At 33.6% G+C, this 16,639-nt stretch overlaps 1 protein-coding gene across 1 annotated transcript; it reads right to left on the reverse strand.

Moving 5' to 3' along the window:
* Positions 1 to 1,175: 1,175 nt before the first annotated feature.
* Positions 1,176 to 14,448, reverse strand: LOC106666209 (facilitated trehalose transporter Tret1-like). The gene is made up of 6 exons (XM_014393234.2): positions 14,235 to 14,448; positions 13,976 to 14,159; positions 3,796 to 3,931; positions 3,442 to 3,656; positions 3,057 to 3,385; positions 1,176 to 2,588 (listed from the first exon to the last, which is right to left on the reverse strand). The coding sequence occupies exons 2-6, from the start codon at positions 14,009 to 14,011 to the stop codon at positions 1,850 to 1,852; spliced, it is 1,455 nt and encodes a 484-aa protein (XP_014248720.1). The 5' UTR covers positions 14,012 to 14,159; positions 14,235 to 14,448; the 3' UTR covers positions 1,176 to 1,849.
* Between the last annotated feature and the right edge of the window lie 2,191 nt (positions 14,449 to 16,639).

Genomic DNA, 16,639 nt, shown 5'->3' on the forward strand with positions numbered 1-16,639 from the left:
TCATTCTGTTCAATTTATATTTCAAACATTTTGCATTTTTTCATCTTCAATGTTGTCTATCCAGATTTAAACATGCAAGGATTATTAGAAAGACTAGGTTTATTATATTGTTGAATCCAATAGTAAATTGTAAAATTGTGCTTGGATACAAACTGATATCCAATTTTATTGGTGTCTATTTGAGTATTTCAGACATTTTCTTTATCTTAATGTATGTGGGAATACAGATTGCTGATTTATATAAGCTCAAATCTGCACATGAATATACATACATACAAATGTACAGAGTTGTGTCTGTCACTTCTTGCAGCTGGCATTCCAGCTTTTGTGTAATTTACATTAAATTACCAGCAGGCCTTGAAAATCATTCACCCCAGGTGTTGGCAGTCCGGGGTCAGACCTCGGTCTTACCTGGGCTCCAAGGGCTATCAACAGCAGTTATTTCAGCCTCCAATGCAATAAGTTCGTAAATTCAAACCCAATCACTCACTCTCTTAAACACATTATTTCCTATTTACATACCATTCACTCAGTTAGGGTAGTGAGCATTTGATATTCCTCCATCACCCTTCACCCATATCATGTAAGTAATATAATTGAGAGTCAATGGGGTACTCAATGTTCCACCATTGACCCTCTCACACTACACATTCCCACCAATAAACACATTTACTCTCAACACACAAGTGGGCACAAAACAATACATGTGTAATATACAGATCTGTACTATACCGGGTGTCCCAGATCCTTCTGTACAGCATGTAAATTTTGAAATATTGTATATTTTATAACCTAGTGGGTACATGTATTTAGCACATTGCAGGTTTAATCTAAAAGATCAAGCAAATTCCCACAGCCTACAAAATTTCTTATAAATTTTGGGAATAACGATATGAATGTAGACCTTGAATTGTTCAAACCTAAAAAAGTAGTTAAATTTGTAGTTGTTGTCGTTTTTGAATATCATGGTTTCTCAATCATTTTCAGTCAGCCTGTCATTATATATGATATCAAAATGACAAACGAGGGTACGTAGACCAGTAAGATAAAAAACGATCTACAGAAATCATATAAATCTTAAATGCTTTTAAGCCATTTCGACATAATACTTTAAAAATGATAGTACACAATTATAAAATCTTTATTTTAAAAAAGCATTTACACTTTATTGTTATAATTATATGTATATTACATTTACTACTAGAACAGAAACACAGACCACAAATTAAAAAAAAAAATATATATAAAAAATACCACAATGAAGAATTTTACATAGTATGATGCTGCTCCAAAAATTGCTAATGTGATGAATAAAATATTTATACTGTTTTTTTTTCTACACCAAAATTAAACAGTTAACAGTATGCACAACACTTTTTAATGTTATGGTTTGTACACATAGTGTACTTTTTTCATACGAATAACTTTTTTTAAAATTTTTAATTTAATTTTATGAGGGTTTGTAACTGCAGAGGTCATGTCAACCCTCGGGGTGCCAGTGTTTTTGAAAAAAAGCCCATTTGTAAGTATGTCGGGTTTGAATGCAGGACCGCTGGATTAGAACCGGGAACCTTTGCCATACAGTAATGTGCGCCGTGTTAACGCCTAACCGTTGTGGCCACCGACACCCCCATACACTAATAAATGTCACTAACAAAAGTATTTACTAATGATAGCAGAATCACATAAATGCATTCTCTGGTTGATGTTTCCAAGTTCTTAAAATCTTTTTAGCATCAGTTGCTTTAGATTTTAGATGGTTTATCAATTGAGTTAAAAAGTTCCAAACTTTTGTGGATCTTTTATAACGCCCAATCGTAAGTTTTCATAAATATAGATATAGACTAGATTATTTGTTTTGTTCAACTTGAGCGACTGGATCTTCTTTCTTATCTTTGAACCTACTCTCAAAGTATGCTTCGATTTCTTCCAAACTCTTTCCTTTTGTTTCAGGAAGTAGAAAATGCACAAAGATACAGCTTGTAAAGCATAGTACTGCATATATCCAGAAAGCGCCTTCTGGTCCTAACCACTGAGTAATGTCTGGATATGTTTTTATGACAAGAAACATAGCGCCGAGATTACAAGCACCTGCTATCGAGCTTAAGAAGCTCCGATGAGCTATTGGAAGGAGCTCCCCCATCAGTATGAAAGGTATGTTGCAAAACCCGATTGAAAATCCTGTGATAAAGGCGAGCTGGCTGAGGAGAGGCAGGAGACCGAAAGAATTCGCTCTACCTCTTTCATACAGATAAAAATAAGTTCCTAAGGCTGTCATGGCAATCGCCATTATGCTGCCGGAGATAAGCAGCAGTACTTTTCTCCCATACCAATCAGTCAGGAAAAGAGAAAGAAGCGTTGCTACGACTTGAACGGCGCCGACAAAAATTGTAGCTTCATACTCCCCTAATGTTGATCCGCTTATGTGAAATATTGAAACAGTGTAGAAAATTATCGAGTCAATCCCGCTTATCTGCTGAAAAATCATAATTGCTATCACTAAGCCAAACGGCAGAAGGACGGGTCCTCGGAATAATGTCTCTCTGGAAAATTTACCTTTCAAAATTGCCTTTGATAGTGCAAGGGATCTGAAACAAATTTGAAAATTCCAGTAATAAATAAAATGTAATAAAAATATTAAATAGAGCTAAAATTTGCTATTATTAATATTTGTACTGTAATTAAAGCATAAGTTGAAAATTTTGCTTTAAAAGGCAATGGAGAGATTGTATAATTATTGGAGATAGATGAACAAATTATGGGATTTCCTCTTGGCGTATGCAGTGTGATAAACTTGTAGTTTGTTCACAGAACTACCCTGAAAATTGTGAGAAGCAAAAACAGGTCTGAAGTTCCAAATGCAATGATAGATAGATTACAGTGATTAAAAACAACCTAATGATAAGCAGTATAGAACTTCATTATTCTATCATATCTGATGATCATGATCTGTCAGTTCTTCACTACACAGACCTCACCACACAATTTATACTTTCAGAAAACATAAATATGTAGCTTTTCTTTGAATCCATTACATCAAATTAACATGAACTCACTTTTTGCTTTTTGGAAGTGATGTCACAGCTTCTTTTGGAGAATTGACCGTAAACATTTCAATATTGGTAGTAAAAGGCTCTCTGTGCAACCAGGACATCGCTTGATCGGCTTCCTTCATCTTTCCCCTGCACCTCAGCCAAGTCGGCGATTCGGGCAATGGGATCAGCAAAAATAGTAAAATTATAGGAAATGCTGCTGAAACCATGGCCAGATGGTTCCAGAGGAGAAACGATCCAAGAATGTAAGCCATAAGGATTCCACCTGCCATGAAGAGCGCTGGAAATGAGCCGACCATGCCTCTTATTTTTGGGTGCGAGCACTCGCTTACCTGCAATGAGAATTATGAATTTCTATCCTAAGTGGAGAAAATCAAAAGAATTTTACATAAATTTGTGCTGAAGGTAGTACAATACCGACACATAGGCCTGTCAAAGCCCTTGCTGTGACTAGGTGAAGCCAGTCTGTAGAGTAAGCTATGAAAAGCCAAGATGCGGCAAACATAGGGGAGCTAATTATCAGAGTTCTTTTTCTTCCCAAATGCTGCATCATCGCACCAGAAAACAAACTTCCTACAAGAGCACCCAAAGGGGGTACTGCAGCTAAAAATGTAAATGTAGTAAAATAATAATCTCTGCATTTATAGCAACATTAAAAAAACTTAGCAACTATAGCATTATTTTACTCATACATTTTGAATTTTAAAGTTAAAACAACTAATTGATCAAAGGTAATACTCACAAATCCAAGATAGTGCTTGATGGTGTGGTATGAGTTCGGGATTGTTTGATTCCATTGATGGGATTGCTGGCGAGGAAAATCCTCTAACTAGGCCTATTGTTAGGTAGCCCAAACTGGCTGTCATAGCCAGCCACACCTGAAAATAATTTTATTTAAAATCTCATTCTCTTTCCAGTTTTTATATGAAAGATATTTTTCTTCTTAAAATGAGGTGCAGTTTCAATCCTACAGTAGGCAGTACAACTTACAAGGTGGTTTTGATTATTGATTTGATATACCATTTTATATAATTTTGCACTTCTGCATAATGATTAAATTTTACATTAAAGACATAAAAATAACTTTTCCAACAAAATAATAATGTTTACAGCATCTCTATTCACTTGATTTGCTATTATGTTAATTTACTTAAATGTTGTATGCATGTTCGCTAAACAAACAGTCTAACTTTCAGATAATCAATGTCACTGCTAAATAAATACATAAAAATGTAAGGATTTGAATGTTTTAGTTAATTAAAGTCAATTTTACTCTCACTCTCTCTCTCTCTCTCTCTCTCTCTCTCTCTCTCCCTCCGCGCGCGCGCGTGTGTGTATTTAAATCAGATTTAAGAAATGAGAAGATGAAAAATATGTTGAGGATTAACCATATTTTTCCTAAACATCAGAAAGTGAGGGGAAATCAAGGAATAATTTCTGTTTTATTTGCATTTTGGAGATTTGTTTATAATGATTTGATTTATAAACTGAATTAGAAGATTGTAAAAGATGATAAATAATAAATCCAGTTGGATAAACTCATCCTCAGAAATTTTTGATTTTTCAAATTGCCCTAATCTCTTGTGGAATGGAATGGGATTTTCAAGTTAACTTTATTTCTTTTTGTTGTTAAGATCTTCATTTCCTATCATGTTCAGTATTTCTAACTTAAGATTAGAAGATAAATAGCAGTGTTACATTAAAAAATTATAATCCAAGGATTCTTAGATGTACAATGTATATTGTCTCTACTATAGTTGATTTGTTTATATTGATTAATTTAAGGTATCAAAGTTCATGTATAAATTTTATCTTATAGTATATTTGCAATATTGCTTCTTTCAATTTCTAAGGTGCCCGAAGTCCAAATGCACAATTTTCTAATAGTTCATTTACCATATGGTTCGTTTCAATTTCTAAGATTCTCTAAGTTAAAATATATTGCGATTATTGCATCTTTCCATTTCTATGTTAACCAAAATAAAAATATGCAACCTTTCATAAAGTGGATTTACCATATGGCATCTTTCAATTTCCATCTTTCCCAAAGTCCAAATATACTGTTACGTTGCATCTTTCTAATACAGTGGATTCACCGTATGGCAGCATTAAAGTTTCCAAGGTGCATAAAGTCAAAATAAACTGTTTTTGTTGCATTGTTCCATTTCTATGTTAATCAAAGTTAAAATATAAAATCTTTCATAAGATGGATTTACCACCATACAGCTTTTTTCAACTTTTAAGGTTCAGAAAATTCCATGCTAGCCAGAGTCCAATTATTCAATCTGTCATATAGTGGATTTACCATATGGCATCTTTCAATTTCTAAGAGAACCCAATTTAAATTATTCAATCTTTCATACAATGGATTTACCAAATGGCTTCTTTAATTTTGTAAAGTGCCTAAAGTCAAAATTTCATCATTGTTGCATCTTTACATTTCTATGTTAACTAAAAAGACCAACGATACGATATTTCATACAGTGCATTCACCACATGGCATCTTTAAAGCTATTAAGGTTCCCAAGTCAAATTATACAATTTTTCATATTGTGGATTTACCAATGTCATCTCAATTTTCTACTGTCTGCATAGTCAAAATATACTGCCATTGCTGCATTTTTCTAATACAGCTGATTTACCAGAAGGCATCTTTGAATGTCCTAAGGTGCCCAAACTCAAAACATACTGTCAATGTTGCACCTTTCCATTTCTGTTACCCAAAGTAATATATATTTATGTAGATTTTCATAGTTGGATTTAACGTATGTGAACATTAAAGTTTCTAAGGTTTCTAAAGGCAAAAAAACTGTTATTGTTGGTTCTTTTAATTTCTACATTAACCAAAGTCAAAATATGCGACCTTTCTAAAGAGAATTTACTATATGGCATCTTTCAATTTCCATCTTTCCCAAAGTCAAAATAGTCTGTTTTGTTCTATCTTTCTATTATGGTGGATTCACTGTACGGAAACATTAAAGTTTCTGGGGTGCGTAAAATCAAAATAAACCGTTATTGTTACATCTTTCCATCTCTACGTTAACCAAAATCAAAATATACTTTCACAAAGTGGATTTACAATATGGCATCTTTCAATTTCTAAGGGTCTCACAGTCAAAATGTACATTCTTTCATAAAGAGGATTTACGGCTTATTTCAACTTCTAAGGTTCCTTGATAACTAAAGTCCAACTATTCAATCTGTCATATAGTAAATTTACCATATGGCATCTTTCAATTTCCATCCTACCCAAGGCAAAATACTGTTATCGTTGCATTTTTCTAATATAGTGGATTTACAGTATAGCATCTTTAAAGTTACTAAGGTTCCCAGTCAAAATATACATTCTTTCATATGATTGATTTACCATATTTCATCTTTAATTTTCTACTGTCCGCATAGTCAACATATACCGCGATTGCTGCATGTTTCTAATACAGCTGATTTACCATATGGCATCTTTCAATTTCCATCCTCCCCAAAATAAAATACCGTTATCCTTGCATTTTTGTAATATAGTGGATTTACAGTATGGCATCTTTAAAGTTACTAAGGTTCCCAAAGTCAAAATATACAATCTTTCATATGGTTGATTTACCATATTTCATCTTTAATGTTCTACTGTCGTCCGCAGAGTCAACATATGTGTTGCATCTTTCTAATAAGTTGATTTACCATGTGACATCACTGAATGTCTAAGGTGCCCAAAGTCAAAATATACTGTCATCGTTGCGCCTGTCCATTTCTATACTATGTTACCCAAAGTCGTATCATATAATTTTTATGCAGCGGATTGCATGGCAATATTTAAGTTTCTAAGGTGCCTTAAGTCAAAATAAACTGTTATTGTTACATCTTTCCATTTTTATGTTAACCAAAGTCAAAATATTCACTTTCACAAAATGGATTTGCCATATGGTATCTTTCAATTTTCATCCTTTCCAAAGTCAAAATATGTTGCCATTTTTTCCTCTTTTCATTTCTATTTTTCCGGAAGTCAAATAGTACCTTTCATTTTAGGATTTACGGTATGGCATCTTTAACGTCTCTATGGCGTCCGAAGTCAAATTATTATTTATACGGTTGATTTTTAATATGCTTTCTATTTTTTAATTTTATAAGTAGTGCCATTATCTTAAGATTAGAAGATACTGTTACGTAAAAAATGAACATTTTTCCTGGTCAATTGTGTTCAGTCATTTCTGTGCTATCCAGTATATATTATTATGTCGTTGCCTCAGTACATAAAGCGAATTTTCCGACGTCGGAATAATCAGAAATGTAAATTGTACACGATTTTCCATTTCCGCGTTTTTTCACAATCTTATCCTTGCCGTGGTGAAATGTGTGAAGGTTGACAGCATTAAAGCGACAGAAGAGATTGTGACCGGGCTCTTCTGGCCCATTGTCGGCAAACAATTCATCATCCCCGGCCCAACCTTGGCCTAATAGAATCGCCCGGCGGATCAGCCACCATCGCCCAGGAAAAATAGAAAACTTTCTTAGTTGAATTTATGTTTTCCTTTTCTTTCGTCTTTGATTCTTTTTCCTTGTAGGAAAACTGCATTTGTCTCGCTTACCGCTCCATCGCGCTATTGCAGAACTTGAGCGTAACAAGGCCGAGAATTAGGTTCTGACGACATTTGAAAGAAAAATAAAAAAACTTTATCCACATCTTATTCCAGAATCTTTAATCATTCGTTACACCTATTACGTGAAGCTTTAAGCCAATTGTGAAGCAATAATCCAGCCTCAATTTCAGAAAAGAAAATGTCATGTTTTAATCGTCCTCTTTGTACTGATATAAATGTACTATTTAAAGTAGATAAAGGAACCAATAAATCATCGACCTAATTATAATTAATCATACGAGCATTACAAAAATACAATTCCAATTGAAAAGAGGATTCTATCAAAGAACTACCGCTTTGAAGATCCAGCATCAAGGATAATTTGCATATTGTTAAATTGTCTAAACAAAATTGCTAAAATTTTGCAAAAAAATGTAAAAATACAATTTATTTTATAGTCAATGCTGTTAAATGCCAAGGAAATCGACTTTTCTGGTCATGCAACTAAATGACATTTTGGGAGTCGTATTTCTTTTTTTGTTTTGTTAAAAGCTCATGTTTGAAAAGATTTTCGTTATATTTTGAGACTGTGAATACAATATTTCTTTATGCATATGACTTTACTTAAATATCTTAGTGGGGTTTTGTTAAAAACACTTCAATATTTAAAAGAAATAAGGAATATAATGAAAAATCTATTGTCTAAGTAGAAGTACACTTTATATAAAATACAGTATAAAATAGGAATGATTTTTTAAAATTTTAAGTCGGACAAATTAATCAATAAATCATTCTATCACAAAAAATCTAAATCATACAGTTTCAATTGAGAAAACAGGCTTCTAACAAAGAACTGCTGTCTTGAAAGGCTACAGTCCATGAAAACTGGCGTATTGTTAAACAGTCAAAGGAAAATCACAAAAATTGACCCTTTAAAAAAAGAAAAAAGTGAAATCCGATCATTGTATAGCCCATACTATTAAATCCCAAGGAAAACGACTTTTCTGGCATCTTGGGAATCGCGTTTTTTTAAACCTTTTTTGACATAAAAATTCATGCTTATTCATTATTTATCCGTAAAGTGTATGCAAACATGGATACTTGTCAAACAATGAAAAATAGGAATAAGTTTAGTTGATTAGATTTTTAAATTTAAAGTTTCATCAAATTCACAACACAAGTAATTATGTACTTTCTATGTGACCACTAACCACTGTTTTTGTTTCTTCAACTTCCAACCTTTTAAGGTTTGTGTTTGTGTTTACCTTTGTGTATCTCATGTGGCCAAATTAAAGGTATAACCTAAATTTTTGTGATGATTATAAAGTTACAAAAATTTTATTTTACCCTTAACTACTACAAGGATTCTAGGCTCCAGGATATAAGTTTTCTAGTCTTTCTGATCATATATATCCTGTGCAATTTTTTTTCTTTCAAATATAAACGTTCATTATTCATAAATCATCGATGAATAAATGCTAATCGAACGAAAAAAACCCCTGGAAAGATTACAGTAAAAACAATAATTCCGGGCCGATGATGTGTCCCCGTGCATTAACTGGTAATCAGTTTCCTCGTTTAATTCCAGAGGGCTGACGAATCGGAAAGAAATTTAATTGCATTTTAAACGTAATTACTTCTCTGGTGTTATGATTGAAAATCGTTGGGAAGGAAAATTTGTTCGTCTGAAATTCGACCGATGAAAGAATTCCGCGATCGTCTGTCGAATTTTACCACTTCGAAAAACAAACAAAAAACCTCCAAATTTCTTAAGAACTTTTCAACTTTTCAAGTGTAGGTGAACTATCGAACATTTTCAACTTTCCCAGCCTTTAGCTAAATTTATTTTAGCTGAGAAAAACCTATTTCTAACCAAGCAGGCAATGCTTTACCAAAAGTTGCATTCTTCTGCAACACAATTTTTTTTCTCAATGTTGTAAGGAATTTATTTTATAAGTAATACAACAAAATAATTTATCCGACATAACGTTTTATTTTTATTGCAAAGTTTGTTTAAATTTAGCCATTTAATCATGCAGACATAATGAGTTCTTAAATTGAAATTCCGCCAATCATGGAAAATATTTTAGAAGTTAAAGGCATTTGCAAAATTGGCAAATACTGAGATATTTTAAAAAGAAATAGGCCGATAAATTAAAGAAATTAAGCAGCTAAAACTTAACAAAAAGTGAGAAAAGTAATTTCAAATTTTGTGTAATCCGTGATATAAAATGAAATCGTTTCTTCATCTCTTCATCTTAAACGTGTAACAAGTGACATAAAACTAACCAGAGATTGCATAAACGGTGAACGCATAAAGGATTAGATCAAAGAATTGTACGAAATATTTTTTTTTCACTACGTCATATGACAGGTTATACTCAAGAAGTTTTATTATAATTTTATGGCCAATATTTGCTTATTTGCTGTTCAATTGAGAATTACCAAGAATTGTGCTTATAGGATGTATTAACATCTGAATTAAAAATGAAATTTTTTTGGGAGGGGGCGAGAGGTTAAAAAATAAAAATTTGTTAGATAAGTGATCTGAATGTTGTGTTCGATAGATGAAATTGGCTTGGGTAGTGAGGAAATGAGAAATCTAGAAACAATTTTTCATAGACGTATTGGCCTCTGGAAATTTTGTCAAGTAAAAAATATTGTTTATAAGCTGGATTGGAAAAAGATAAATAAACTTGTTTATACAATAACTAGAACAATAAAAAATTCAAAAGTGAAAAAATCAGCCTTATTCGATTCAATTCAAATATTTTTTCAGGTGTATGGCCCATGGAATTTTAATTGAGAATAATTTTAATAAAGTTTTGTACACCGGTTTTTACCAATGGTCCGATACCCAACAGGTAGTTAGACATTAAGCTCTCCTCTAAGACAGGAATTAATTAATTAATTTACTTTTACTTATGACAATTCTTGTGATTAATGACCCTTGACTCGTTTTAAAATGAAATGCAAAAATTCAAAAATTTTGTATTCCACGTTTTATCTATCTAGTTTAGGAACGAAAGTCTGGGCAATTTTCAAATATTTTGACTTCTAAGCTACCCTTATTCCTTTTAGGATTTTTAATACTGAGAAATGAACAGAATAAATGTTTTCCCTATGTCTTTTTTCTTCCAAACTTCCTTTTTCTGTGGTCTTCTAAGGTTTCTTTAAGGAGTGAAATGCCGGGAAATCATTCAGTAGCCAGTTTTCTGTCACACTCTTGTCTCTCTTCTGCAATTTTACCCTTGGAAAATAATAGATAATAAATAAGTAATGAAAAATCTGGAAAAGTTCATATCTTTTGTCTTCCAAGCTGCTTTTGTCCCTTTTGCGAGTGAAATATTGAGATAGACTCAAATATTTCGCCTTTTAATTCATCTTTGTCTGATTTGGGGTTGAAATTCTGGGCGTTTTTCAAATATTTTGTCTGTCATTCCACCCTTGTTTCTTTTCGGATTTACGCGCTAAGGAATCAACAAATCCCTTGTCTTTCAAATCGCCTTGTCTCTTTTGGGTGGTTTTCCAAGCTACTCTTGGTTCTTTTCGATAAGAAATGCTATGCAATCTTTCAAATAACTTGTTTTACAAGTCGCTCTCGTTTTTTTGGGAATCAAATGTTGAGAATTCTTCCAATCACTTGTCTTCCAAGTCGACCTTTTCTCATTTGGAAATAAAACGATAACAAATCTTTAAATATCAGGTTTTTCAAGGCGATGGACACTTTCGATCGACTCTTTCCTGGGTGCTCTTGTTCCATTTAATTAATTAAATTTTGGTTTATTTTAATTTTTTTGTGTGTTGTTTATTTATTTATCTTTGGGAAGAAACGATAAGAAATTAAAAAACCATAATTTCTATTTGGATTTTGACCAACAATATGATTTTTTAGATAGATCTTATCGGTTTTGAGAAATGAAATGTACTGATTGCGCTTTTCCCCCTGAACCTATTGTCTCTGAATTAAAGACAAATTGATGAATATTCAGTATTTAATCAACAAAAGTCAGATTGTGCTAGCTGATAAATGTTTTCCTTCGTTGAGATGTTTATAATGAATAGTGTGAAATATTTTTTCAAATCTGGATCAAAATGTTTACTAGATCTTGGCTTCCTTTTTTTATGTAATATATAGACTCGATTAAATACATTAGATTTATTATTTTTTATGCAAAGTGTGTCTGAGTTGAAAAATTAATGTCACGAACGGGACTCGAACCCATCCCGATGTCGTCGAGGGTTCGAGTCCTGCTCGTGACACTAATTTTTCGACGCGGCTACACTTTCAATAAAAATACTAAAACAATTAAAATAATTACTTTTGCTAATGGAACAAATTAAAAATATATTTACATAGATATTAGTATGTATATACACACATATTAATAAATGTCGATATAAGAAGATAATTCAATTTTTTCCTTGATGTTCGTGTCGTTTTTCGGATGAGATGTATGTAAGTTTTTTTGACTTTCAATTTTTTAAAATTATACAATCAGAGACAAAAACCGGACACCCTATTTTTTTGTTTATGTCAAATTATATGTATTTTTATCTTTATATTTATTAATCCTGTAAACAACAAATCTGTAAGTAGAATCATCATTTACAAAAAGTGAATCGACATACTCAACTCACCTTTATTATTTCTACTAATTTTAATGTAAACCAAATTTAAACGAGATTACATTGATGAGTTTTAATAAATAAAATATTTAGTTATCATGGTTTGAAAGAAAATTCAACAAAACACCGGAAAATCATTTAGTGATAGATTAAAATTTAACTAACAATTTATGACCTAGTTTTGCTCTTAATAACGCTTATTACCTCATCTGGCCTCGCGGAGGCATCGAGTAAATAAGCGATCGGATTGCGACTTGTGGAACAGAATCCCATTCTTCAGCAAGAAGAAGTTTGAAGCTGTTCAACGCTTGCTGGAGGCGGCGAACTACGTCTATCATGTCCTATAAGTGTCCAAGGAGAAAATGGCCAAATCAGCATCCTTCAAGTAATGGGTGACAACTCGAGCATCGCGGTCGGGCATTATCATTAACACGAAGTTGTCCCCAATGGAGGGAATTTGACTATAGCGTCCAGAAGAACTTCCGCAACGAACCTTAGTACAGTCAAAGATACATTCTATACTATGAACTGTTCGGTACGGGTTTGCACGTTGATTCCACTCCTTACTGTAATTGACTGTCTTTGAAAAGGCTATGATTCACGCCATGGTACATGAAGCAAAGCGTTCTTCACGTCTTCTCCACACACGGTCCCAGTCATCTGATTGCCACAAATCAAACCGACACTAATCTGTGAATAACTCCCCCATTGTTCGAGTGACCAAGCGTTTACACTCGATTCCTCTCCAATAGTAAACAACCTGATGTGGGACGTCTAGAGACTAGGCTATTCTCACGACGCTTTCTGATGACTCTTTAGTGCTCATCCTTACAGTACGGACCGTTTGGAGTTGGGTATCTACCAACGAAGCTGTTAAATATCCTGAGTGCGGTAAGGACAATAAAACGATCCGCACTACCTTCTCTTCGATTAAGACTTCCGTTGGCCCTAAACCGCCGTAGACCTAGTGGGTGGTAGAAGGGCACACCCATGGCTTGGGCTATGTAAAGGACGCAACGTCCGTTCTTGGCCAAAGCACCCGGGCGTGATCTTCTCGACTTAATAAAATCTTGCTTTTAAAAATTACTCAAATTTATTGTTTTATCAAAGAAAACATTTAAAATCCCAATTAACTCACTCGACAAGTTGGCTCTGGAATGGATGAAATTAAAAGTGATTTTCTATATTTGTTATCTGAAGAATGTAAAAGTAGTAACAATTAACAATTAGTAACATCTAAAAAGGCAAACATTAATGTTGTTAGATAACAATTAATGTTGTGTTTACGTTTTAAGTCGACTAACCCTGGACCTTTACCTTAATGTAATGAGGTATTAATTTAAGGTATTTTATTTATTTATGTTAAGGTATTTTACTTTTGCAAAGCTTCATTGAATGAAATTACTTGTTAATCACTCAAATTTAAGAGTGTAAATTCATGAGACTACCAAAAATTTTATAAAGTATAAAACTATCTATTTGTAAGAATACATAATCGATTAGTTATTATTAGTAATAATAGGCATACATATTCATGTGTTTTTAAAGGTCCTATTGTTTCTGTAACATATTATTAACAATATATCTCTACAATAGCAACTAAAGTTGAGACCCATTTTGAGTTTATCGTTATAGTTTACATATCTGAAAAATATTCCATAGGTAAATAGGTCCAAGGTTTACTTTCGGCTATCGGTTCCGATTCTCTCGGACATGCGTTACCTGTTTGAGTACCGCCGGTGGGGTGATATTATCCATGGCACTCTGAAGACATGAACCGCACTGAACGTACACCGATGATGAAGGCGGGCGCGGGTTGCATAATTTTTCCTTTTCTCCTTCCAACGGAGAGGGGCCTCGGCTCGCTAAAACCGGCGATAAAACTGTGCCGAACGCTTATTTCACGCTAGAACAAACGGAGGGGAAAAACACACCCGAGTTTTCTCGGTGCTCGGGTCAAATACAACCAATAAATACTTACGAATACTGCGACAAGGCATAGACTTGAGAAAAAAAGGAATTCAAATGTTTCTGCCAGGCTTTCGAACTATTTTAAGGTCATCATCAGGGCAAAACAACAGATTGACATATTTAAGGTTTTTTTTTACAGGCGATCCCAAATTTCAGAGAAAATCGACTCAGCCCTAACATTGCCAAGGACTGCATTAAGGTTGTTTTGCCCTGATATAATAGGTCGAAAGCTTGGCAGTAACAACTGAATTCTTTTTTCTTCACGACTACACCTTGATCCAGACTGTTCCTGAGGGACAAATAGTAGTACAAAGAAAATACACGAAGTTCGAAAAATTCCTCAGGACTGAGTTTTTAGTTCGCCTGTAAAAAAATTAAATATGTCACTCTATAATACACATTTAAGAATGTTTTAAGATAATAATAATGTTTTAATACAATGTTTAAGAATGTTGACCTTAAAATAGGTCGAAAGCTTGGCAGTAACAATTTAATTCGCATTTTCACGAAGACCGTACTTTGAACTAGACTGTTCGTGGGTGAAAAAGTGGTCGATAATTACTTGAAAACAAATAAATACTACAAATTGTTTAATAAGCTTTTCCTCCTCGTCCCTAGGGATCTGATTCTTTTGTGAGAGAGAGAGTGAGAGGAGAGAGAGAGAGAGAGAGAGAGAGAGAGAGAGAGAGAGAAGAGAGAGAGAGAGAGAGATAATACAATATTTGTCAATTTATGTTATCTTATCCTTTATCCTCTCGTTTAGCTTCTAGACTTCAGAGTTGTAAAGATATTTTACTTCAACTTCCTGCTGCTAAATCGTGGTTATGCTTGGTTTCAAACTGGATCATATGTACCTGTAGAGGCTCTACGAGTTTAGTTTGCCTACTTTAAGTTCAACACATATTAACACTCCCTTAAAAATTTTACAAGGTACAGGAACATATATAACAGTGATGTGTGTGTTTATTAGCATAATATATACGTTTTTCATGTATAGTGAATTAAAATAATATAAACAATATACATATTTGATGGTCTTTTATAAAGTTATGCTATCTCACGTGGTAGTGTGAACATTACTCAATTACTAGCAATAAACATTGTAAACATTTACATTGTGTATAAACCAAGAATAAAAAGTAAAGTATCTATTAGGTCGTAAAATAAGTCCGCAGCGTTTTTTTAATGGTAAATTCAATGAAAACTTTTAGGTACTCGTAAACAAATTGAATGAAAAGCGTTTGTTTTGATCCACTATCTGTTGCCAACTTCTATGTAATTTTGTGATTCCATCCACCCAAAACTTTTCTGGTTTTTAAGCGATGAACTCCGGGGTGTGTTATTACTTCTGTGCAATCCTGAATTACAGTTTTTTCCATTAATAGTATTTTGCAGAACCCGTTATATGTGAAAATCTGAAGGGCAATGTCAGGCTAATAGGGAAGTAGGGAAGCACAGCCAAGCGCGAACGATTTCGACGCCTGCAGAAACCATCAGGGCAAGTGTTATCCTGAAGGAAAACTAGCGATTAGCCAATATTGACTAATTTCTCCAAACATGTGCAGTATCCACTAGAAATAACGGTTTGGTTGGGCGGAAGAAGCTCTTAATAAAACAACTTTCCAACCCCACCAATTGCATATACCATCTTAGGGTGTAAATCTGATTTTTGGAGGTATTAACAGTGGGTCGCTGCAATTGCCCCATGATTTTTCTCTCTGAACACGTAAAAGACCTATTGGTCAGAAAATTTAAATTTTAGAAGTAAATCAACAACCTGAACTTCAAATTAAACTAAAAATCTCAAAATACATCATGAAACGGCCATTTAAGATCTTAGAAAATAGTTATGCTACTCACCTAATAACCGTCATATTATTTGTAAGATTAAGATGAAGATTAGAGTAGGAGTCGGCTTTTATATGACCTGTGCAACGCGACCAGTATTGGTGTATTGTGCATCTCCATTTTGTCTAGAGCTGCTCATTAAGCATAAGACTTTTTAACAAATCCCAAAGCTTTTTCAAGGACTCCCGTGCATATCCGTGAAAACCGGGCTTTTCCTTTCCCAGGAATAGAATCTCAGCCTACATTTTTATCTGCACCAACAGAAGACATGTTCCGCGTCTGTTCTTTTTCCTTGCAATGCACAGGCTTATTTCTGCCTTTCCGAGTCTGCATATGCCTTCGGATTATGCGGTGTACAACTAGCAGTCCAACTATTATTCTAATGCTAACATGTCCTAGGTTTAGTAGTTTTGGTATTAGTTTATGCAATGGCTTGTGCATACCTCTGAACTGGGCTAAATTCCTGTTGAACAGATTACTTATGTTTAATCCATTGTCTGATGAATCCACGTTTTTGGCAGTTTGGAATGCCACAAAAAGGTTCAGTACCAATAAGTGCCCTCATCA

The sequence above is a fragment of the Cimex lectularius genome, unplaced genomic scaffold, assembly GCF_000648675.2.
Source record: "Cimex lectularius strain Harlan isolate CLEC.00 unplaced genomic scaffold, Clec_2.1 scaffold5, whole genome shotgun sequence".
Classification (NCBI taxonomy): domain Eukaryota; kingdom Metazoa; phylum Arthropoda; class Insecta; order Hemiptera; family Cimicidae; genus Cimex; species Cimex lectularius.